Source organism: Argopecten irradians, chromosome 3 (genome assembly GCF_041381155.1).
Source record: "Argopecten irradians isolate NY chromosome 3, Ai_NY, whole genome shotgun sequence".
In the NCBI taxonomy this organism is placed as follows: Eukaryota; Metazoa; Mollusca; class Bivalvia; order Pectinida; family Pectinidae; genus Argopecten; species Argopecten irradians.
In genome coordinates, this window is record NC_091136.1 from 1,893,430 (window position 1) to 1,917,913 (window position 24,484).

The 24,484-nt window shown below is 35.6% G+C and overlaps 1 protein-coding gene across 3 annotated transcripts in view; it reads left to right on the forward strand.

Moving 5' to 3' along the window:
• Window positions 1-24,484, forward strand: part of LOC138317258 (protein phosphatase 1 regulatory subunit 27-like) — a 30,155-nt gene that overhangs the window by 158 nt on the left and 5,513 nt on the right. Inside the window, exons 1-3 of one of the 3 annotated variants that reach the window (XM_069258809.1) lie at window positions 2,215-2,274; window positions 5,700-5,898; window positions 22,537-23,073. In XM_069258809.1, the coding sequence (XP_069114910.1) occupies window positions 22,896-23,073 (178 nt within the window). In that variant the 5' untranslated portion in view covers window positions 2,215-2,274; window positions 5,700-5,898; window positions 22,537-22,895. Of the gene's footprint in view, window positions 1-2,214; window positions 2,275-5,699; window positions 5,899-6,018; window positions 6,145-22,536; window positions 23,074-24,484 lie in introns of those variants that run through there. The other 2 variants (XM_069258808.1, XM_069258810.1) reach the window with 2 other exon arrangements.

Genomic DNA, 24,484 nt, shown 5'->3' on the forward strand with positions numbered 1-24,484 from the left:
TATGTCGATGATGATTATTAATAAGAGCGAACTTGTGCAGCATGGTACAATTATATGACATCCTTTTGAAATGTACATGTTATTGATAAAGACTTGACAATAGTGTGATGGTACATTGAATTTTAACCTATTATTTTGATATATATTTATTTCGTCCCATATGATTAGTTCTATCGACTTGGGACAGTTGTTAGGTACTGACTGCTGGTCGGTGGATTTACTTTGGGTACTCCGACTTTCCTTCACTCATTTAACTGGCACGTCCTTAAATAACCCAAACCAAAAACAATATCTTTAAAAAAAAAATGTTTTGTGAAAAACATTTTGAACAAATAAAGAGCTATGTGAATTTTATTGTTTAGAAGTTACCCGTTGTTTATGTTTACACCGAACGTGTACAACAGCTTAATGTTTAAATCAATATCGATAAATCAACTATTTTTTCGCTCTCGTTTCTAAAACTATTCAAGTTTTCCTAACATCCGATTAAAAAAGCGCATTTCCTCGTAACAGCTGACCGGACAGACAATCGAAAATTATTCATATTTATGAATCGCATTATCTTAACTCACGAATGCATCGCCATCTGGTTTATATCATAGCTGTAGCTTGGAAGGTATATTATAGCAAGTTTTTTTCCGCGGGTCGATGTTTTCGCGATATTGACTCAAAACAGAAACATTAAATTTTATAGCGTTTTACAAATTTCGCAATTTGCTTGTAAGGTAATGTATAGTTCAAACAATTTCTCAATATATTAATTTCGGATGCAATTGTTTCGATCAGAGCATTTTCCCGCGAAATCGTGGAAATAATAGCTATCGTTGCATGTAATAATGCCTTAAATATGCTCCACTGCTGACAGAACACAAACGAATCCCATCATTTGAACAATAACTGATGTTTAATTATGTATATTGTATGTCTAAATAGCACAAAAATATGTATAAAATCATTTATTTTGCTTTTGGTACATGCGCAATCAGCACTTCATTCCATATATGGCATAGTGACATGGATTTTTTTCGGGACACAATTAAATATTTTAATATTTTTGTCTTGCAGTAAAATAAGAAATTCAAAATTTTCAATAATGGTAATGGTGTAAAGTAAGTAACTTTTGTAACTGAAGAAAAATACTAATTCCTCTGCTCCTGTTTTTTGATAGAGAAAAAAACACCATTCGTCAACGGTGGAGCATCTTTCAGATTCTAAATTGTCAAGAAAAAAATGCCAGACACTTCTCAACTCTGACAAGTTCTTCATTTGTAACACTTTTGTATATACAGATAGGAACTAGGCCAATATGGGACCTCGTTAAATTTATAAAACACTTTATCACTAGGACATAGTATATTATATATACTGCTACAGGCAGAATGAGTCAAGCATATCCCAGATCTTTATCAGGAAAAAAGACTAGCAGGAGCTATCACCGTATGTAAGATGTTACGAGAGATGGCCTTGTAGTAATTTATTTCTGAAGACAACTGTGGGATTACATATTATTCTGGCTCCCGTAATATTCACGGCACTACTACGGGAACCGATTGCTATCTCTATAATTGTAGGTCTTGTGTATGGGACGCGTTTTAAACAAAACACTTATTATGTCCGTGTGTTTTTATTACCGGTATCTGCATAGCGTGTAAGACAATGTGCAAATCTGAAGACATTATCTCTTTCCTTGTTACTAGATGTTTGACAATATCTTAAGATAAAGCTCGATAAGCAATAGGCAATAGTTATGTAGTATTTTACTGGTATGTAAAATATGTGAAACGTCCTTGTAGATTGTATATTGATTTTTGGTTTAACAATATATGACGAAGGAGAAATTTAAAGTTACTACATACGTAAAAGTAGAAATTCAAACTTCAAAATTTATTAAATTTCTTTACAAAATACATTTTTTAAGAAAAACAGTTATTTACTACATACAATAAATGCAACATAGATGGTGGACAAATTATATAACTTTTTAAAAACATAACTATGATAAATTTACATAAATCTCTTAATATTTTTATATTCGTAGAGTTCATATGATGTAAAAAATGAACATTATTTGGTCTCGTGTAGTGGTATTCATTAAATATAATGTTCTTTTTAAGGTCAAAAATGAGCACTTTAATAAATAAGAAAATGTATCACCAACATCATTGGTACCACAATAAGTACAAATTCTATTTTGATAATTTATATTTAATCCAGTTTCCACAACAATCAGGAGCGAGACAACAATGATCAAAAAGACACCTTTAACTTCGAAAGGTATGAGTATTTGTTGATTTGGAAGCTTAATATGCATGCATTATTAATAATTATCAAAACGAAAAAGGTATAAAATAAGACAAGCTGAAAACATGATACAGTCGTAGAATAAGGTCGCTCAGCATTGTACATTATATGTATACACACACATGTGGATCGTTTCCATATGTTTATGAACGTAAATAAACAATATGACAAAACTGCATGTAGGCCGGATAATTAAAACGACACACTGACATTAAATAAAGTATACATATAATTTATAAAGTATGTATGACGCCAATGGAATCCCGAATCGCATTCTTTACAGTGTAACTCGGGAAATAGCGGAATGTCATTATCGTAATCACTATTACCGGCACTCCGTCAGGGACTGGGGATGTTAAAAGGTGATCAATTTCACCAGACTCGCTGTCGATTTCATATAGATTTCACATAGAGTTGTCAATTTCACGAAATTACTCTTTCAAAGTGCAAGGAACACAAGTTTTTGATAGTAGAAAACAGGAAAATGGTTATTTTGAAAGAACTAAATGTACTTAGAAGATTCTGATTTATATGTCTTGAAGGCATGATTAATCTAAAATATCAAAAATCTTTCGAAGAACAAAAACGAATTCCCGTCTTTGACTTGTTGTAAAGATGTTGAATCAGACATTACTTTATTTATGACGTTTAACAAGATGCCTCGATTAAAAAGATGGGTAGACTGTCAATTATTCTGATATTTAAATAGTGTATGCTTACCTCAAATGATGTACGACATATATTATCATATTATATTAACAATCGTTTGTCTATATATATTAGTCTTTCAACGGCAATATACAAGCGGTAACGTTTTATTTACAAAAAATGGGACTCCACGCATTAATTTGCTCGCTCTACGCAACCATACATACTTCTTTATTTCTTAGATGAGTTATGTTCTTTTTGCTAACTCCCTTGTGAGTGACTCTGCGGTTTATGCTGCATTTATTAAATTGTGTTTACAAATAGATTTATAAGGCGATATTTTCTCTCTATGTTGGTTTTCCAGACGTGCTATCATACACCATCGTCCCCCTGCAACACTCCGATACGTAGCTCTGTAATAAGAAATATCACCTAATTTAATAAGATGCCTGGGTATGAGCGTGCACATTTTTAACAAAAGCGACGTTTTTAATAAACATGTAAAACGATAACGAAGGGCAAATGAATAACTTTTCTGTCAAGGAAAGGCAAAATTCATAACGCCTTATTGGGTATGAAACATAATGGGGTTACTCGGATAAAATTCATTCAACCATGAATGCATTGTCATCTGAAACCTTGGAATGGGGTACCCTGCTATGCTACTGGGATTTGGCAGTTTATCACTGAGTAATTATATCTTGATATTCCCTTTCATAAGTAGAACAATTACAAATAGGTTATGAAAATTTTCATTAATATAACGCGAATCGTATCCTTTCCTAAACCCAGACATCGAATATAAGTGATAAGATATCAGGTCCATGTGCTCTTTCCAAACAAGTGTAATAACATGCTGAAGGTAATCGGCCGTGTATTGGACATGCGATATGATAAGGGGTATGTTTTAATATTATCTTCATTGATATACACAGACCTCTATAACAACCAACACAGGCATGGGCACTGATACGGCCACTTATATTGGCTCTATCGATCAGGTTTTTGCGTCTACAAGGTCGTAAACCCCGAATTTCCGATTGCTAGTGAGATCGAACTGGAAAAAGAAGAATGTTATAAATTGGACATTCGTAAAAACCGTATAGCCGGTTATTTTCGCTTCCCAAAATCTTCACGATTTGATCTAAAAACGAAAAAATCATATGTTAGCGATTTTGAATTTCAGCAATATGGGTTTTAAAGGTAGATATCATTCAACCATTTCTCAATATTTCCGCATCATTTTTTGCGATAATAGCAATGTGCCGCGAAAACGCAAAAATATCATCTCGTGAAAATTACCGGCTGTACGGTATGTGTTTCGCTTCACTTCAGAATTTATTGACGTTTGGAACTATCAACTTGAAACTGTAATCCAGTCGACATCAATTACAAAATTTTAAATAATTAAGTTGGAAAAACGTTGATTTAAATACCATCTTTGGCAAATATCAAGTTTGTATTGTTTTATTATCTTGATATAAAGGAATTCTACATGTAGGTCTGCTTTCAATACATGTCCCTTTAAAAATGTTTGGAATAGAGCCCTTTATGACACTGCGTTGCTCAATGTCGAATGACAAAGTTTCAAAATAATGAAAAAAGAAGATCAAAACTTATATAGATATCCAAAGATAACAAATACGAGTACCGGGAAACGACATTTACAAAAAACTGCTTGTCAAAGAAAAGTTTTAAATTCGACTTGTTGAGTTGTACTAGTGACTGAATAATACCGCATCGTTAACGACCTACAGTTGTAAAGATAATGTAAACGTTGTAATTGCCACCTTTTCTTTGGTCTTTATTTCAAGTGGTACAGTCAGCCTGATTTACTACACGACTAAGCACTAGTAAGTAACACGGTTATATCTCGCTTAACGATGTTACACTGTCACCGTTTCCTTCTGTCTTGCGTCTGATTGTTTTTCAATCAGAAACTCTTCCGCAGGACAAATACTGATTGCCTAGCGTTAAGAAGAGTGTGTAACATTTAGACTCGGCTGGTGTACACTATATATAATTAGCTGTCATTAACGGACCCATGTTTTGTCTAAATCAGATGCTCCAATCGATTTTCGATAAACCCATTTTTCACTTTGTTAGCAAGCGCCATTAGCACCGCGATCGGATCCCGTCGTACAATCACCTAAAGGCAAAACACTATTGTAATCAAACGTCTTTTCGACCGTGAAGGAACCGCATGTCGGCTGCCTGCTAATGTAACCAATCTTATGGAATGATTTATAACGATACATAACGCCGCGAAACGATTTACATTGGTCAGTGTTTGAGACGATAGCTTCGGGATTCACATGAACGGTACGCGCTAAAATTTGCTACAGCTTTGAACATTGATATTGATACCTTAAAATTAATTCAGTATATCTTTTTGTTTGGAACCTATTGAACTCCTCTGTGAATTTTATTATGAAAGAAATCGTGAAATGGAGAACTGTATAATTAAGACAAAGAAAACTTACTAAAGTATGAATATGTTTAAAAGGACAAAATTTAGTGAGGATAATTTAGTCATTAGTCTAAATTAGTCAGTAAAACAGTTCTATGCTTATATATCATGACATGATTTGAACTTGTTTATCGCTGTATTCCGAAAGTATGAGAGTAATTTTAGACTGGATAACGCTCGACCTTGACCAATTGACCATTGGCTACGTGTCTTGGTCTCTAGGAACGCCCAATTCGTTTTGATACGACACCTTATCGCCCTCTTTTTCTGTATTCCCAAGGGTGAGACGATGAACCTCGGGACTGGACAACAAGGGAGAGATTGATGACCATTGCCGTCCAATGTGACACCGTTATATAGACATTGTAAATTTTGTCCACTATCACACGATCAACAATTCGCCGTCAAGGTGTTGCCCCGGGTAACAAATTACATCACATACGTGTGATTATCGAGGAATATCGCTCCACAGGTGTTTGGTAAGTATTTTTCTTTTACGATTGTGTACTAATACAAACACTGATAGTTTAAATCTACTTAGCCCTCCTTCAGTTATATGGGTGTATGATATGATCGCCATTAGGCCCATATCCTCTGGCGTTCTAACGTACAGGATACCGAGTGATGAATTTATCTTACGTGTCAGCTAGTAAGTTTCTACAGCAAAGTTAACTCAGGGATTTAAAACGGAAGGTTATATATTGTCTTCGCTGGAACATCAGACGGTATGTACAAGTTACATACACACTAACATTTGTATCTAAATAGGTAAATTGCACCATCCCATTGTGATCATTATCAATTGTGCAACATAAAAGTAGCCTAGATTCATTCAACCTTCTTTTTGTAGTAAAATTAACTCCGATCCTACCTAGGGTTAAAACTCGGGCTAAGTGTCATACCTAATGTATTAGATATTTGTTCGATTGTTCATTGATGGTTTTTGTTTGTTTGCAAGCAAACCTAATTGTTTCTAAATTTTTCCACGTTTTTTACCCGCAGCCAGAATATTCTTTCAAACTAAAGCACAGGAAGTAAAGTATGGATTACATAGATCTTCACTAATGGCCATGCATATAGGCACGCTGATTTTATTTCAAACGTTCATATACATATTAAAAAAAATGTTTTGCATATAAAAACGAACGTGTTTACAACCAACCGAGGTACAAGGTGGTCGTTTGTAAGGGTTCGCATGGCTGAATATTACATTTCTCAATTAATTCATTCATAGGAACCCATGGGGGTTGGGTATGGCCCCGGTGGACAGTTAGACGTCTAACAAATATAGACTTCAGTTTGTGTTAAAAGGAAATCTGATAAGAGACAAAACTTGGGTAATTCTTTCAAGTTAAATGACAAATGGGACTTTCAGAAATTGTATATAGAAAACATTACTGAAAAGATACATTTACAAATGACATTAATTTAATACGATCTACTCCAACTTAAAAGAATTAATTCTTTTCTTTGAGTAGAATTAGAAATGTGATATCAGACGGGGTTTGATGGGGTGTAAGTCAATATAATTAGAATAGGAATATAAGGCGCCTATTTACAGACATGGTCTAGGTGTAATTGCGCATTTATCAAATGTAAACATGCGGCTGAATTGGCTGCACGGGAAATTAAACAAAAGTTGAGAAATATGTAAACAATCCCGATACAAATGATTCATTATATTTAACATACTCTCGCGCCGTTCACCCTGCCCTTGATGGAGTTTAAATGTCTCGGCCCATCAAAACATTTTAACAACTCAATCGGTTAAATGTAGTAATTTGATTCCCGATTTAATTACTCAATGAGGATGTTGTTAAGTTTTACATGTTGGTCTTATAAGGCGCTACAAACGGCTGCCGACAATGCCATAAAACTTTTTAAGCATGCATGAATTTGTCATTATCTACAACATACTTGTTAAGAAAATAAAATCCTGAGAATTTCGTTAATGGGCCTAGTAAATTATAGAGTTTATACTCCTAAAAAGGGTATCGAATGTCTTGTTGACCGTTGAGTGGTCACTTTGGCCGAGGAAGTTGTTAGCAGTCGTGTTAAAATCGCGACTGTTTGATAAACCGTTACGCCTTCAAGCCATTTTGATAACAACTTAGAATGATCTTTGAATCTCTGAGGTTGCTCGGATTTAGAATCCTTTGTTGGCCTGTCTCGTTCGGATATTTACTGTGACTCGATACCTTATTTATTAAGGAGAACTGTACTGTTAGCAATTGCTGATTTGCCTCTATAATCACATAAGTAAACAAGTCTTTGATATATTTGTGTTCAGTTGCCCGGAGAGCTTACACTTATGCTGGTAAGACCGGAACTATCGCCTCGGTATCGTAAGGTAACACCGATTCAATAAAATGTAACACGTTATTCGAAGATTAAGTCCGATATCTTTTTATCAACAGACCACGATCTGTAAGCTTTCGCCGACCCCATGAGCGGATTTGATGTATAGTATGGGGCACCAAAGGCTAACTTTGATATTAGGTAATTAAAAAGACATTAAACACACGAAAATGTTGATCTCGTCGAAGTTGATTCGTAGAATAAACATCAACAATGCGGGTTGTTGTTAAGTCTAAACACCGGTAGTGGTTGTTTAACCGTTTGACCGATTTTCTCATGTTGAGGAACCAAATTATGTTAGACTGGCAGATAGTTTCTGCGAAGACCTTCTTAAATTATCCAAATTGTTGAGGGACCTATTAAGAAGGATGAGGTTTTCAATGCTCTAAGGCATATGCAAAATAATATATCACTAGGTGTCTAGCCAATGAATCCAGACCTGGTTTCTAGTTTAAAGTTCCAGAAAAGGCATTGATAAGTACATTTATACTAATCTCTATTTCTCAAAATAAAAGATACAAGTACATGATATTAGGGACACTTACAATAGGCGGTATATGTATACGGATACATATTGAAAGGGGAGCGACCATTATTCATAAAACATTCCATATTTTCTGTTTTGCGTGTATTTTATTCATATGTTATATAACACAATGTAATTCTCTCTTCTTCTGATCTCATATTATCAATTGGCCGTTGTACAATGAACACACTAAAATGTTGACCATATACCCTACCCATTATTTAAGTATTATACAGAACACACTGTGACATAGGTACAATATAACGGCAGCCACGCAATGACCGTGCGTATTCGATTGAGCGGGGAGTCTTCCAAAGATAATGATGTGTTTAAAGAGGATTCTATTTCTAATTTTCTATCATCCAAATTACGAGGGTATGTGTTTATTTTAGATTCAATATTCAAAATCCAAAAATAGAAAATATTTTTAGAATAATGGTCGCTCTTCTTTCAATATATATCCGTAGGTGTATACTTATACCGCTTACTGTAAGTATCATTATTAGTCACATAAATGTTTCATTTTCAATCATTTAAGCCAATAATAATGATACCGTTTAACAAAACAATGATAAGATCAATGTAGTCAGTGCGCACATGTTCCTTGCATTTCCACTATAACGTACAATGGCCAATATTACCCAGTGCAATGCATGATATTCCTTATTATCGATAGGAGTTTTGATGACCGATCAACATAGGAATTCTCGGCCCCGATCCGTGTACAGATAACCCTTGTGTATCATCATCTGAATAATTCATGATGGAGTAACTAATCGGACAAAGCGTCTATATGACCAAAATGCCATACCACGACAACGTAACGGTGCCAAGGGGATGGTATACCGAACTGTAAGCGATACATATTTAGAGCAATCGATCGCGATGGACACCTCAACTGATGGTAAGACTTTCCTGGCCTGTCCAGTGGGAAAAATTACCTCTTCCGAGACTGATTGGGTGTTCCATGTTCCGGTGGACGCACCTGGTCAATTTTTGTTTGGCATTTGGGTTTGCTTAAATGTTTCAATTGTAAGATGTGAGTGATTTCACTAAAGACTCGCCTTGATTGAAATATAAGTAATTTTTACAGATATTTTTATTTGTATGTACAATGTATTGAAAGCAATTACTTTTTTTGAAGACAGAATTATCTGAAATGAGCTGCACATACGAGTATATATCCGTTTCGATATTTCGGTCTATCTTTTACATGATTTAATATTAAAATATTGACGAATATCCAACACGTACAGTTTCTTTCAAAATGATTTAAAACCAAATGTATTTTGACCAGATTTCATCGTTGCTCACACAACTTGTCATCGAGTCAAAAGTATGTTTACATGGTGGTTAAAAGACAAAAGAAATAAATTCTACGAGCAATCTCTGGATACAAACTAACACCAACTTAGAAATACAACGAAATTGAATTATCAAGGCAATCAGTGGGATTGCGTGACAATTCCAAAGCTTCGAGCAGATGCCCAAAGAACGAGCTTCAGATATGAACTTATAAACACAGCATCCATCCTTGTCTTAAAAATTCATAAGTCTGATATATGTACACACTAATGACGTTCTCGTGCATGTCACAAGGCACATGACAGTCGCTCCCAGTCGACAGACGCGTTCCCGGTGTCATTACCAACCTTAATCAATAATGCTTTCTATGATTGAGTTTGGACTGTCTGGGTCTCCGAGATGAGGTGTCAAGGATTCTGTGGTTTCCGGATCCTGTAATCAATCTTCGTTGTCCGAGTCCATACTATAATCCAATGTACGATGAATGTCAGAGTTTTATCCAGGCAGGTTTCGCCTCCGACAATTCTATTTTTATCCCTGCATTATCTTAATTAAAACACTAAACCTATACTTACCTATATCAGTCGATTTCGTTTGTTTTATTCCTTTGTGTTTGGTTTGGCTTTGTTTTACGTCCTATCAACAATTAAAACCACTGCAGTGTAAGGATCGTGTATGCGTGTCATGGTATCGTGTTTAGATGTTGATTCCCACTAGAATTAGTGATGATTTGACCTACATTGGATTTTGTGACTTGACCTACATTAGAATTTGTGATTTGACCTACATGGGAGTTTGTGATTTGACCTACATTAAAGTTTGTTACTTGTCCTACATTAGAGTTAACGACTTGACCTAAATTTGAGTCAATAACTTGACCCACATTGGAGTGTTCGATGTGACCTAGGTTTATATCACGTGTGTCGTCGATGAAGTAAGTGAAGATTATGCTAACACTCCCTTATGCTTTTTAATGACTTTTCATGCATTTTTACTTATTGTTTTGTCTTTAGGGTGTAGTGTTGTCATTATGTCCCTAGTAGTTATATATATGATGCATGGAAATATCTCTGATGCTAAGATGGTCTATGTTCCGACTAATTACAAAGCGAAGCCCAACAACAACAAAACTAATCACTTGTCTTCGTTTACCCCATATCTATTCATCCCCGACCTAGTTTAACTGTTTAGAATTATAGAATAGTTTGCCCTATATTTACGGATAAACTGATGACGTGAACACGCTGTTAAACCTCTAGTTTCCGGAAGACATAGTCTCAAGAAGGGGGTGATAAGATAATCATTATCAGTAAATTGTGATATATAGTTTATTCCCATTCAGAGCAATTAATTTCTTTTTGATATTTTGTGAAGTTGATACCTGACTGTAAACAAGATAAGATCAAAATTTCATAGTATGGTCACGGAGTGCTTTTAAGTGACGTCACGATGGTCAGGAAGTGTATGTTCTACGTTGCCTTGGTTACCTCATGTGACTTTCACGATATTGTTTACTTTGTCTGTCAATGACGTCACTTGTACGAGTTCTCGAGATTCCTGTCTATCTGAAGCGGAAAAGTTAATGAACTACTACGGAGAACTTTGAGCTGAGACCCAGTTGATTTCTGATTCTCTATTTTCGAGTAAGCTGTGCTGTTATACAAATAAACAGCATGAGGGAAATATGTTTGATTAAAACGAGTGATAGACTTGAAGGCTCTCTGAAGGATCTAGTGGTTTTGATGCATGGTCTCCGGTTATCTTTTGAGTGAAACGCTTTCACATCCTTCTACAAAATAAGACGCTTTGTCAAATCGATGCAGACGATGCTCCCCGATAAGAGTTCGTGTATTTGTAAATGAACATTTAAATATTGTAGATACTAACCCAAGATAGAGCTTTCAACAGTATCTTATATTAGATTTGGTGGTATTCAGTCATATTTTACAGTCTGAAAGTCTGATACATGCGTGTGTATGTAATTTATATAACGAAAACACTAATTTCACACAAACACCATGAATTAATTACAAAATGCCACTTTTCCAGATCATACATGACTGATTCTGAATTAGCGAGTGGTTATCACCCATCAGTGTTCTAATGAGCGCCAACACGTATACCTAGCAGCCATATTTCATCGCAGTAATCTGTCGTGTTGGTAACCCGCTACTCATGTTTGGAGAAAAATGCACATTATCATTTAGCGGAAATATCTATATAATTCACAGATAATACTTGGCATAATCTGGATAAAATGTTATAGTCGTTCGTTGGTCTTTTCGACATAATCTAGAGTGTTAGATTTCTGCGTAAACATTTTAAATGTCTACAGAATGATTAGATATAGTTTGCTTACACAAGCACTGTTCTCTTTTCCATTAAAATTGAGACACGAGAGTTTAAAGTAAAAAACCTCTTATGCCCCCAAATACAATTGAATATAAAACTCATCAAAAGTGTGTATCAAAAATTGATAACGAGCTGCCATGTAACAGATATCGATTAATTGAACAAACATAAACATACTGTTCTTTTTAGGACCTTGGATCTTAAATTTTATTTTTCTGTCTTTCCCCCACTTTTTTTTTATAAAAGAAAATGTTTTAATACTTTTGTTACGGTTTCCGATATTATTCCTTATCAGACTAAGTGTGTTTGAAAGAAAACCTAAAATGAAAAAAAATCATCACTTTTTACGAAATCGTGGATGATTGCAACTAGCTTGTGTAATGCATGTGCACTGTTCAGTGACCTCCATCATCTGCAATTCTAGATCATGGAAACGGTACTGAGATTTTCTAAAGTAGTCTACATCGACTACAATTCAATGTAGCTGTTCTTATTTAATAGCTGGTTTTTTTCTGTTTGGTATTCATTTCAGATTTGAGATAGCATGCTAAGTACACACTTTAGGTATAGACGTGTATTTGTTGATTTGTCCATCAATCAAGTCATCCGTATATTGGGTAATAAACTCACACGAATTGTCAACATTGGCTGAAATGTCAGACGTCAACCTTAATGGCGAGTATCAAACCAAGTATAAGTCAATATTAGAGGTTGTAAATTGTGGGTATTTGGAGCTTTAACATTAGTTTACATTGATAACATGACCTTTCATGGCGGACTTTATGGTTCGATTATTGCGATTTTTTAAACATGGCGGAAACGTTTGTTTTTGTCCGCCAAGAACTGGTCAGTGATTACAAAATACACTGTATATCGATTCAGAAAATATATCTATATATTTTTGTAAATTCATTAGAGATAACAGGTGGTACAAACTGCTGATGGATCGTTAAGTCCTTTGATATGACGTCATCTACTGTCATGGATTCAATCGGTCACATGATTCAGAGTACAATAATGTACTTTCATTCGAAAATTTTTGAAAATTATTTATTCTATTGAAAATATTCTCGGTTATTTTCCGAGCGATGTTTGCACCTTCCATCCGATGTCGTCGGTATTTTTCATCTATCCCTTTTAAAATTATGTTTAAGTCGCCCACAATCATTATTACCTTTAGTTCCTTAACATCATTTCTCGTGACCTAGAATAACGAGGCACCTGTAAAACGCATTGAACTGTAATATAATTTGCTGAATGTTTTGAAATATTCACTTGAGATTGACCTGATCACCAATTTAAGTGATCAAATTATGCCCGAGTATCAGTTATATATATAAGTGCAATCATACTTAAAAGCGGTAACCGTTACGAGAAAACTATATAGACAACATCGTTTCAAAATATAGTACGAGATTAGGTGTAACTTTCTATAAATGAAAGCTTCTCTTGTGCCTAACGTATGTAACCTGAATTTCGATCGATACGCGTGTATTGTATTTTCTAGTGAAAGATCTAATTCTGGGCTAAGAATGTAATCATACGGGAGATAGATCGCTCTACGTAATGTAATTACAGAGCTGAAGGAATATAATGGGAGTATTGAGGCCCATATATACTATCACTGTCAGCATATCGTCTACCAAAAGGTCAAGCAATCGTTTTTGTTTGAAAAAACCCTTATTTGGTCTGATAATGCTTTTTCTTACATTTTTTGGAGTGAAATACGTTGTATAAGGTTTTTCGATGAAAATAAAAGCGATATATTTAACTTCAGTGAAAATATCAATTTTAATATTTTCACTCGCTTTTGACCAATCGGAATACAGCATTGGCAGTGAAAATATCCTTTTGATTGGTACCTCATTAGTTTGTATAGAGGTATGACGTTACGCCCACAAACAATAACATAACTATAGTCCCACTAAACATAGGAAAGTAGTAACATCATACATACGTAACGTACTAATACAGATACTGTTCATAGCGCTCTTCATCCTTTGGAGTAGCAGGTACTTCACCCATCCAGGAGTCTTTCGTGTAAATTTGGTTTACGCCTATCACTACACTATATACATTTATCTTCTTGTTGCATTGCCTATATACACATAACACAGGTACTGAATAAAGATAACCGACAAATCAATGCATAACGGGGAGAGCTGGATATTAATGCATGGAGTTTATCTACTTAGTCCACTTTGGCATCTTATTTACATTTTATTTGTTTACAATAGTCTCTGATCTGATGCGTTATTACAATATTGATCTATCGTATGATATGTTACAACCTTCAGATTTCGCTGCTGCTTACAACCTTCAGATTTCGCTATGCTGCTTACAACCTTCAGATTTCGCTATGCTGCTTACAACCTTCAGATTTCGCTATGCTGCTTACAACCTTCAGATTTCGCTATGCTGCTTACAACCTTCAGATTTCGCTATGCTGCTTACAACCTTCAGATTTCGCTATGCTGCTTACAACCTTCAGATTTCGCTATGCTGCTTACAACCTTCAGATTTCGCTATGCTGCTTACAACCTTCAGATTTCGCTATGCTGCTTACAACCTTCAGATTTCGCTATCTGCTTACAACCTTCAGACCTTTCGCTATGCTGCTTACAACCTTCAGATTCGCTATTGCTACAACCTTCAGATTTCGCTATGCTGCTTACAACCTTCAGATTTCGCTATGCTGCTTACAACCTTCAGATTTCGCTATGCTGCTTCAACCTTCGATTCGTATGCTGCTTACAACCTTCTTCAATTTGCTGCTTACAACCTTCAGATTTCGCTATGCTGCTTCAACTCAAATGTGCTTCATTCTAGCTAAACCTTCAGATTTCGCTATGCTGCTTACAACCTTCAGTTTCGCTATGCGCTACACTCAGATTCGCTATGCTTACAACCTTCAGTTCGCTATGCTGCTTACAACCTTCAGATTTCGCTATGCTGCTTACAACCTCGATTTCTTACTTCAGATTTCGCTATGCTGCTTACAACCTTCAGATTTCGCTATGCTGCTTACAACCTCAGATTTCGCTATGCTGCTTACAACCTTCAGATTTCGCTATGCTGCTTACAACCTTCAGATTTCGCTATGCTGCTTACAACCTTCAGATTTCGCTATGCTGCTTACAACCTTCAGATTTCGCTATGCTGCTTACAACCTTCAGATTTCGCTATGCTGCTTACAACCTTCAGATTTCGCTATGCTGCTTACAACCTTCAGATTTCGCTATGCTGCACATTGAACTTAGTTCGTTCTGTATGGATCTTTCATTCTCGCTCCATTCATCATACAAATCATTAAAACTAGATAACTTCTCATCTATATAAATAGAGAAGATGGATGTTACCTGGGTGATTACAGATGGTAATTCTACTTATGATGTATTGAGTGTCATACCGAGCCTATTCTCGTAGTTTAATCACAGAGTCAATTTGCATAAGGGATTTATATATATATCTATGCAATGCTATGTTTGTACTTTTCTTAGAGAGCATCATAACCGTACTTGTTTATCTTAGAACGGAACAGTTAATTAATATTTTTTTTCTATTTGCGCCTTGACTGCTTAGTTATAAGCAGTACATGCACATGTATATGTATAGACAGTTTTTGGTTTATGAGAGAGATAAACATATCTATGGAACACGTACATGTATATGGAATAGATTGTTCAGAGAAAGGTTTCTTCCAAGGGACATTTTCTGACTTTATCAAAGTTTTATCATATGTCACCATAACGCTCTTGTGGAAATGATTTCATAGAAGGCATTCTGACATAGAGCAATTAATAAAGGTTTCTTAAAGCCCGTCTCATAGACCACTCTTGTTGTGGCGTTCTCAGTATCATATACAAAGCTACGTACACTCACGGATCATGTACGAATGTGGTCTCGTAAACATTGTGGATATTATTCTCTGGAGCTAAATCACAAATGTGATGGGAGGAAAGCTTATCGCTGTTAATGATAAAAGAGATTTGCTGCATCGAAACTAAAATCACAGGAGGATAATATCAAAATGAATGTCATGTAGAGAACCACATAAGTATGAAACTGACTATAACCGGGAGTGGATACCATCTGAGTGGCGGGAATCTTGGTGCAGTAGGGAATAGAGCCGACGAAATGTCAGGCTATCGATTTCGGGACTCGATCCACACGACTATAACCACACTAAATAGATTGTTCTGATTATCTAGCTCGTAACTATGAAGCAAATTACTGGCATTGCTCATGCGTATGCTGTCAGGTGATGACGTAACGAAATGAGTTGGCTCAATCAGGTTTCTTCATATATCAACACACCGCATCCTGTTTACGGTACAACCGTGATACGTGTGGGCGAATCATATACTACCTACCTATCTCTGCTAACCATACCTATGTGTATGGGAAACATATTACACGTTTATAATATTTCAATGCAACAAAATTTTATTCAAATTCTTAGCATCCTCACGAAAAGGAAGACAATTAATGAGAAAGTTATTGAAAGTTTATAACGATCTCCAGTCAATAAAACGTATATCTATTCAATATATCTTTTTAATAACTTTCTTAACGTATATCATTTAATCATACTGTCATGTTAATGTGTTAGGTGTGTTACTGACTGTTGCCCGCGATGTCCTCGGTAGTAAACAGAGACAGATAGATGTTGATAATTATCGTGAATACAATCAGGTGTATAATTGATACAAAGCAATATATTCCATACCTTTTCCGACATAACTTATCAAATGTGTCATTTTGTTATATTGCCGAACTGTTATATTCATAATAAAATGACATCAGCACAGGTAGAAATACTGAGTTACAACCCTACAATACTAGATGAGGGATTAAATTTCTCAGTTTTACCTTACCGATGATGATGATGGCATAATTATCTATGCAACGACTGCACAAGAAAGTAAATAAAAATAGACGGTGCCCGGTGTCGATTTCGACTTGTTGTTCAGTATTAAATTCAAAATCGTCAAGAAAGAGCTCTGGAGCTCTGTGTAAATTATTCTATCTGAAATGTGCACCATTCGTATAGTTTCAGATATACCTTGTACAACTTTGTGTAATTTGCAGCTCAGACAAAGGTGAAGGACAGTTTATAACATTTGTTGCATACATTGATTTATTGGTGTAAGGAACCTTACGAATAATTCGCTGCTTAATTTACAACATGAAGGAAATGTTTAGAAATATTATGAAAACGTGCATATCCTTTCTTTAAAAGTAGTTTGTATCCATTCCATTGTAACAGTATTGATGTTTACTTACTAAAGGACATCTTCGATAGACAAATCGATTGAAATCGATATTTGATCTCGGAAGAAGCAAATCGACCAATGAAAGCTAACTTACCACTAATTTTAAAAACATAATTCAACAGACACAGTTACATGGAAGAACAATTCTACAGATATGTGTATGTAGGCCTTCTTATCACTTCATTGGGAAATGAATTTAAGCCCAGATGGCTTACGGGTTCTGAATTCAATGAAATGCTCATATATATCCACAAACTTACGAGGAGTCTATATTTAACGGCACGCAGAGAAATGGGTTAGCAAATGTAATCTTGACATGCATGAGAGCCCATAACCTCTAATTTATCCCAAATTCAATTATATTCAATTACTCAGACGTACTAGGTCGTACAGCATTAAACATACTGGCGATATTCCCTTCAAGACCACTCTGCGAAAGAAGTTTTCTGCAGCGTCAGAAAGTTTCAATAGTGCAAGCATTTCGAAACGTTCTAGAATTTGTAGCGAATTTCCAAAATTTTCAAAATGTAAAATGGCATACATGTATATAATTATAATATGTCTTAACATTAATGGATTCACGAACAGTTGATAGAATATACAATTCTTGTCGGGGTTACATAAGGTAGTTGATTTCAGTCTGCATCATAAATACACTGATGTTTGCACGAACAACAATGTGTGACATCTAACGCATGCAATGGAATACTGAATGATCATATCCTTTCATTGGAACAAATTAACAAACAAACAAACAAATTGTCGTAACTACAACCAATATCACACAAACAGTTTATAATTCATGCAAACTCTTTGGCGCATTCTTTGCTAAAACAAGCTAAAGCATGCGGGTCTTTCGGGAAACATGTAAACCCGTAGAATTATTTCGGCAGTTTCATTTATTGGAAACTGACATAGGAATTTTCATTATCCTCTTTCCGGTAATTTTATATGCTATCTGTAACCAAAGCGAAACTGCAAACTCCCAAGAGGCGTGCTTCTGTAGTAGTCGGAGATATCTAAATTCGCGGAGATTCACCAATTACAAAATAGATAAGAATAATTGTTCACATTGAGACTATTGAAAACTTATAATTGCATTTTATTATTATCTTGGCTTTACGAGCTTGGTGCGATGACGTCTGTTTCATCCGCCGAGCACAGTTGTGGGATGTTTACACATATGCTGTAGATAAATCTAAACCACTTGATTTTTCGGAGGAATCTAGAAAATTCACTTAAGTGAGGATATAGGGTAATGTTTTGGCGTAATTTCAACAGCGTAGTTAAAACAATACTTCTTCCTAATTTCAAGCTCATTAACCTAAATGTGGTTTGAGATGACACAGTCTTCATTATTGTAATATACATGTACTTTTCTACATTATTATAAGACGAGAAAAGACTTATTGCCAAAACGTATCAGTGGGTTTCTAGTGGGTTAGTTTGGTACCGAAAGTAATTACATACATTGCTCTGATGGACACCATCAGGCTCAAAGAATGATCAGACCATCCGAGTTATAGACCTCTTGGTATACTTTGGCGTCCCACAGGCCGAAAAATGACGGTGGTACCTACCTACTGATAACACAGGGGTGTTTATCCTAGCCTGGCTCTCAATGATATCGTCACGACTGATTGAGATGTGGTCCTGACCAGTATATTAAAAACTACTTAGTCCCACAACGTGTTTGTTTTAATCTGTTGTTTCGTTTCGTAGTTTCCTCTATTAACATGCATCATTGTTGTACATAAGTATATGATAAGGAGAGTAAAATATTGCACTTGTTTTTTTAGTAGTGAGATGACTAGTAACTCCATTTTGAGTGTGATGTGAGATGGCGGATTAATGTTCTCGGTAGTATGCTTCAGTGTGATTGCACTATAAATACTACAATAAGTTAATCCCCATGAATATACACTGGGTGTCTATAAGAATTTTAGCTTTTCTATCAGTTTTTATTCACAACTATGATTAAAAGGAATAGAGAAAAGGGTTAACGGATTTAGCTTATAAAATTTACTATTTATATACGGATAATTAGTATTGATGGAAACATGAATTACAAAAAAAAAAAAAAAAAAAAATAAAAAATAATAAAAAATAAAAAAAAAATTGATAAAAAAAAGTTAAGCAAAAAACTCTATGATATTTAGTGATAAATTCTTTTTGATCATCCGTGTCGTCAGAAGAAGCTTCTGCTTTAGCGACCTCATCGCTCACACCATGTGATACATTACAATTTTATCTACAGTGTGACGTCATATTTTCTTGGCCGTTGTAAGGAATACCTGGGAAATCAATTTGACATCCTCGCTGCCGTCATGCTATGACGTCATCCTCCTGATCTTCAGGTCGCGTTTGATCGATACGTCACGAAGATCAAACCAACAGAAGTTTTGTGTTGATAAATGACTAACGTACCGGTAATTGTTTGGAATCACTCCGCAGTCTGCCCTCTCCTCCCACAAAATGTGCCGTCGTTCAGCCCTTAATTCACGCGCGCGCTTAGTGGAATTCTAGCTAACTTGAAGATGGAATTATCCCGGCCCAATGTGATCAATAAACACTAGTGTAACCTTTAACGGGTTAATTGCGTTATCGGGAAGCGTCCTTGCACCACATTTAAGTGGTTGCGAGATAGAATTGCAATCGTAAAGTTGTCTTAAAAACTACAGTTAAAACATCACCGTCACTAGAATGTGTACACAGTATTGACATTTCCCGTGACACGAAAGCGCACATATGTTGTGTTTTTTTCGCGTCTTCCTTTAATAATGAAAAAGTGAAATTAATTATTCTACTGCAAAATGACGAAAAATGAGGATAAAAAATCTAGAGTAATTTTTGAACGCAACGTTTTACTGGTTTTGTAAATACTTTTACCACGAAATCTTTAAAAAAATATTATTTCACAGTATATGACTCTCGCATTCACTTGCAACACAATATTGTCGCTCACAGCGTTGATAACAGCAACAGCTTTTATCACAGGAGCTTGACTTCCTATGAATGATATATAGTATAAATATATAAAAATACCCATATAATACGTCATGCTCCTGTGCTTTTACCTTGCATCCTCGGATTATTTCATGAAAAAGATAAAAAGTAAAACATTAATTCCTCCTCATATACTAGTGTCATGAGATATTAACGTGTTTGACGTTCGTGAATTGTGATCAATAATTCCAAACATATCTTTAATGTTAGTTAAACCCATTTATAAAATCGAGTCCCCAAAATGAAAAATCATAGATAGAGATCAGTCCATGGAAATTTGTGAGCGACAATCCATTTGGACGTCTTTATTTCCGGTTGTTTGATAAATGATTTCCTAGAGGAAGTGGAGTTAAAAAGAATTGCGACAGATGAATCTCTTCAAAATATTTCAACTCACCTGCCTATGAAATTTTCATAGCGAGCACGGCACTGGAGTCGAACGTTTGCTATTTCTAATTACCCAACTGAAAGTTTAATCTACCAAAGATCACAAAACGCAATAAAGAGCCAAATATTTGAAATACAACTGGAAATTAAATTCTGCTGAATAATTTCTATTTTTAGCAACATCTGTAAGATTTTATCATGCAGCCTATTCTTCATTATTTTTTGTCAGTTCTCTTAAGCAAATCATTAGACACATAATGAAGTCTGCTCGCAATCATTGGAAGTACATCATTTTTAAAATGTCCCATTTACGTTTACACCGATATGTCGACAGCTTCGTTTAATCTCTTAATGCTGAAATGTCGGGGAGCTTTGTTTATAGATTCCATTGTCAATTTTAAGCTTCTTAGTCTCTTCGTAAATGATAAATGACACAAAGTATTTTTGTAAACTCTTATGGTGACGCTGTAATGAAACATGTTTTCTTTTGTTTGAACATCGAATTCTCTCCTGTTCGTGTTTTTGTTAACTAATAAGATTTCAAACTTTCCTGCTTCATGAGAAATGTTAATTGTTAAATTTTTATCAAGATTGTTATCATGTTACGCCGCCTTTGAATTCCCCACTAATTATTTCAGTGTGGCATTTTAAAGCTATCTGCTACGTTTATCTTGAACAAAACTTTAATCTTGCTCAGCAATTAACACTGCAATTTTGGTGTCGATTACTGGTGAAATAGACACATGTATAATTTAACAACAGATACCGCTAAACTTGTCGGACAACAGGCAGTCGATCCCCGCCTTTCAATCCTCCAAAATGGTCCTTTTTAAGATGTTGTTCGGTTTTATTCCGCCTTACTTACTCTCCTTTATGTAATGTGTATATGTGTGATAAGATCCCTGGTGTCTTTGTCCCTTTGTGACACCTGAACGTACTGCTTGTTATAAAGTGCAATCCCACTGATTATAACACATTATATCGAAAATGTCGATGGAGGAGCGTTCGATTACATGGCAAGACATCATTGTAATTTGAAATTAAGATCAATGCAAATTAAGTAGTCATCCGACCAGCAACATCAAATTACTACTTAGATAATAAAACGACAAGAATAACTCTTTGAAATGTCTAGATCCAAAATGTAAGATAGACGAACTAAATAAGGAAAAAGTTTGATAACGATGTTGAGTATTAACATAGAGAGACTACGTACCTGTGTTGCCTGTTTCGATTAAGATTTGTGCTTACGTTTTTGGCTCACAAAAAAACATCGCGTAACAAGCAATCGTTGATTCACAATATGGGGTATATCATATCCATTGATCATATCCCATCAACATCTAGACGTTTTAGACTGTGATTACCAACGGGTCAATCAGATTTGTAAATTCCTAATTAATATGCATAATGACGCAGTGGTAACGTTATCATAAGCGAACTTAGCCTTACTTATCTCATGATATATCGTTACGTTATGATATTTTTATAAATATAATGTGCAACATTAATACTTTATTAATCAAACTAATTGTACCTAAGACTGTAACAAATTGCCCTTGTATCCAGAAAATTAACACTATACGAATAAAATCATTATTTGCACAAAGTATTTTTTCTCAACTTTTTCTATTATTAATTTTAACTTAACGCAAATTTGATGTGTTAGTACAAAAAACTTTTGGTTGCGGTTCTGTGACCGCACAAACCACGAAAATAACTTGAGCCTACAATGATATTAGATAACGGCAAGAGTGTTCAGTTCCCTACACGTACTTTATCACTTAAGATCTGAAAAAGGTCACGTACCAGACAAAGTAACACATCGTACCAATAGGCAATGTTGAGCATCTTTCTCACGGTGTAGAACCCTCTAATTATCCTCGTATTAATTGGCTTTTTTGCAGAGTGGACCTGGACGAGTACTGAGGTATAAAGCCGGGACGATGATGGTGTAACTCAATACCAGCACGCTCTCGCTCACGTCTGCTACCATACGTCGCTCCGTTTTGAACCCGGCCATACTCTCGGCACCATAATACAGATGTGGATGGACTATCTGTGTGCACCAAGAGTATCCCGAGATATAAGATAGCCACGGGGAGGGTTACTACGTCAAGCAGACTACAGGGCGTAACATTACTACAGTATGGGGTGTGTGTGGACTGTGTGATGGATTTCAAGGGGATTCACCCGTATAAAGAAGAATGGTTTTACTTGTAAAAGTTGAGATTCAGCAGCTTCTAGGAAAACTTGGATCATAAACATGAGTCGAAGGGCAAGTTTATACGCCAAACAAAATCCGGGAAAGTCGCGGCCGAAGGTGCATTTCCCGGATGAACTTGTGTTTCTGGACAATATAAAAGAAAATGATATCCAGGGATTGAATAACATGTTACGGCGAGCAAGCTTACAGGTGGATATAAGTGGGATCAACGATGCGGGTAAGTGATAAAATATTGATAATGGAAAATGATAAGGGGGTGGTGGAAGGGAAGAAGAGGCTGGATAAGTGATCGATAAGGGTGGGTAGGCCGACACAGGTAAGGGTGTCCCAGTGGATTAAATAGAATCAAAATAGCAGGAGAGGAGCTGGAAACAGGGTAGGGATAGAGGTACTGACAATGGCAGAGTGGAATATAGGGAAAGAGAGGGAAAGGAGATTAGTACACGTACAATACATTAAAATAAAGGAGAGAAGAAAGAGTTCAAAAGTGAAAAGCGACGAGAAGTGGCATAAAGGTAATCACCAAAATTGTTATTAGGCTATATAGAAGGGCGAGATATAATTGATAGGTCAGTTATCAAAACAGAGAAGGGGAGGGGAAAGCTGGTCGGAGATGATGACGAGAGAAGAATTCTTACACAAGAGAGAGAATGTCGAAACTGACTCTACGTAATGGGAAGGTGACGGGGGAGGGTGTTTGGAAATATGGAGAAAGGTAGAGATAAGGAGATCGATACTATTTCAGTTATTATATATGTTGACATGAATTGTTTGAGTTTCATTGAAGTTCAACTGAAAATTGCGCATGCCAACCTTTGTTATGTATTGTAATTACATATTGTACAACAACTTGATAAAAGAGCACGTGTTGTCCTCCCTCAATTGGTTGGTGGAGAAATAGAGTACGTCACTGACCCAATTCTACTGACCAAAAGTCTTAAAATCTACCTTATAAAAGATGTCTGGTGAAACCTTTTAACATTTGCAATGGATATTCTAAATATTGATCGGTGTGATCAGGTTATTTCTTTCGTGTTACTAAATCCTCTTTCTGTGGATATATTGTGCGTCCCAATACTTTGATTATATAATATGTACTTAACACTTTTTAAGTTGGATTACTAACTGAAGATATAAATCACATGAGGGGTAACTTTTAACATAACCGTAACAATTCTATGTTACGTTTGAAATTTCCTTTCTTTCCTATTGCTACTTTTAACATACGACGTCAAGTGCTTATTTTATGCACTGACCACAATCATAACCATCAAAGATGTGTTCTGTTTACGCCAGCCCTCGACAGCCTCGTAATTACAATCTCTACACAGCAATAAGCTTCTTGGCAGCACATAAAAATGGCATAAATACAGCAGGATGCTGGAATGGCATGACCTTCGCCTTTGATTCAAACAATATTTTAAACTCTAGTGTAAACAACTGCCTTGTCGCTACATGACTGCCTGGGCCAGTACAGGCCAGCTGTGGCGAGAAACGCTTTGTTTACATTGCTAACTGCACATGCCATAATTATGAAAGCCGGTAGTTATCCGTAATTACGCCCATATCTAGTGCCTAGAAAGATGCTATGGACATTATGGTTTAAAAATCTGCGGTTGTCAATTTGC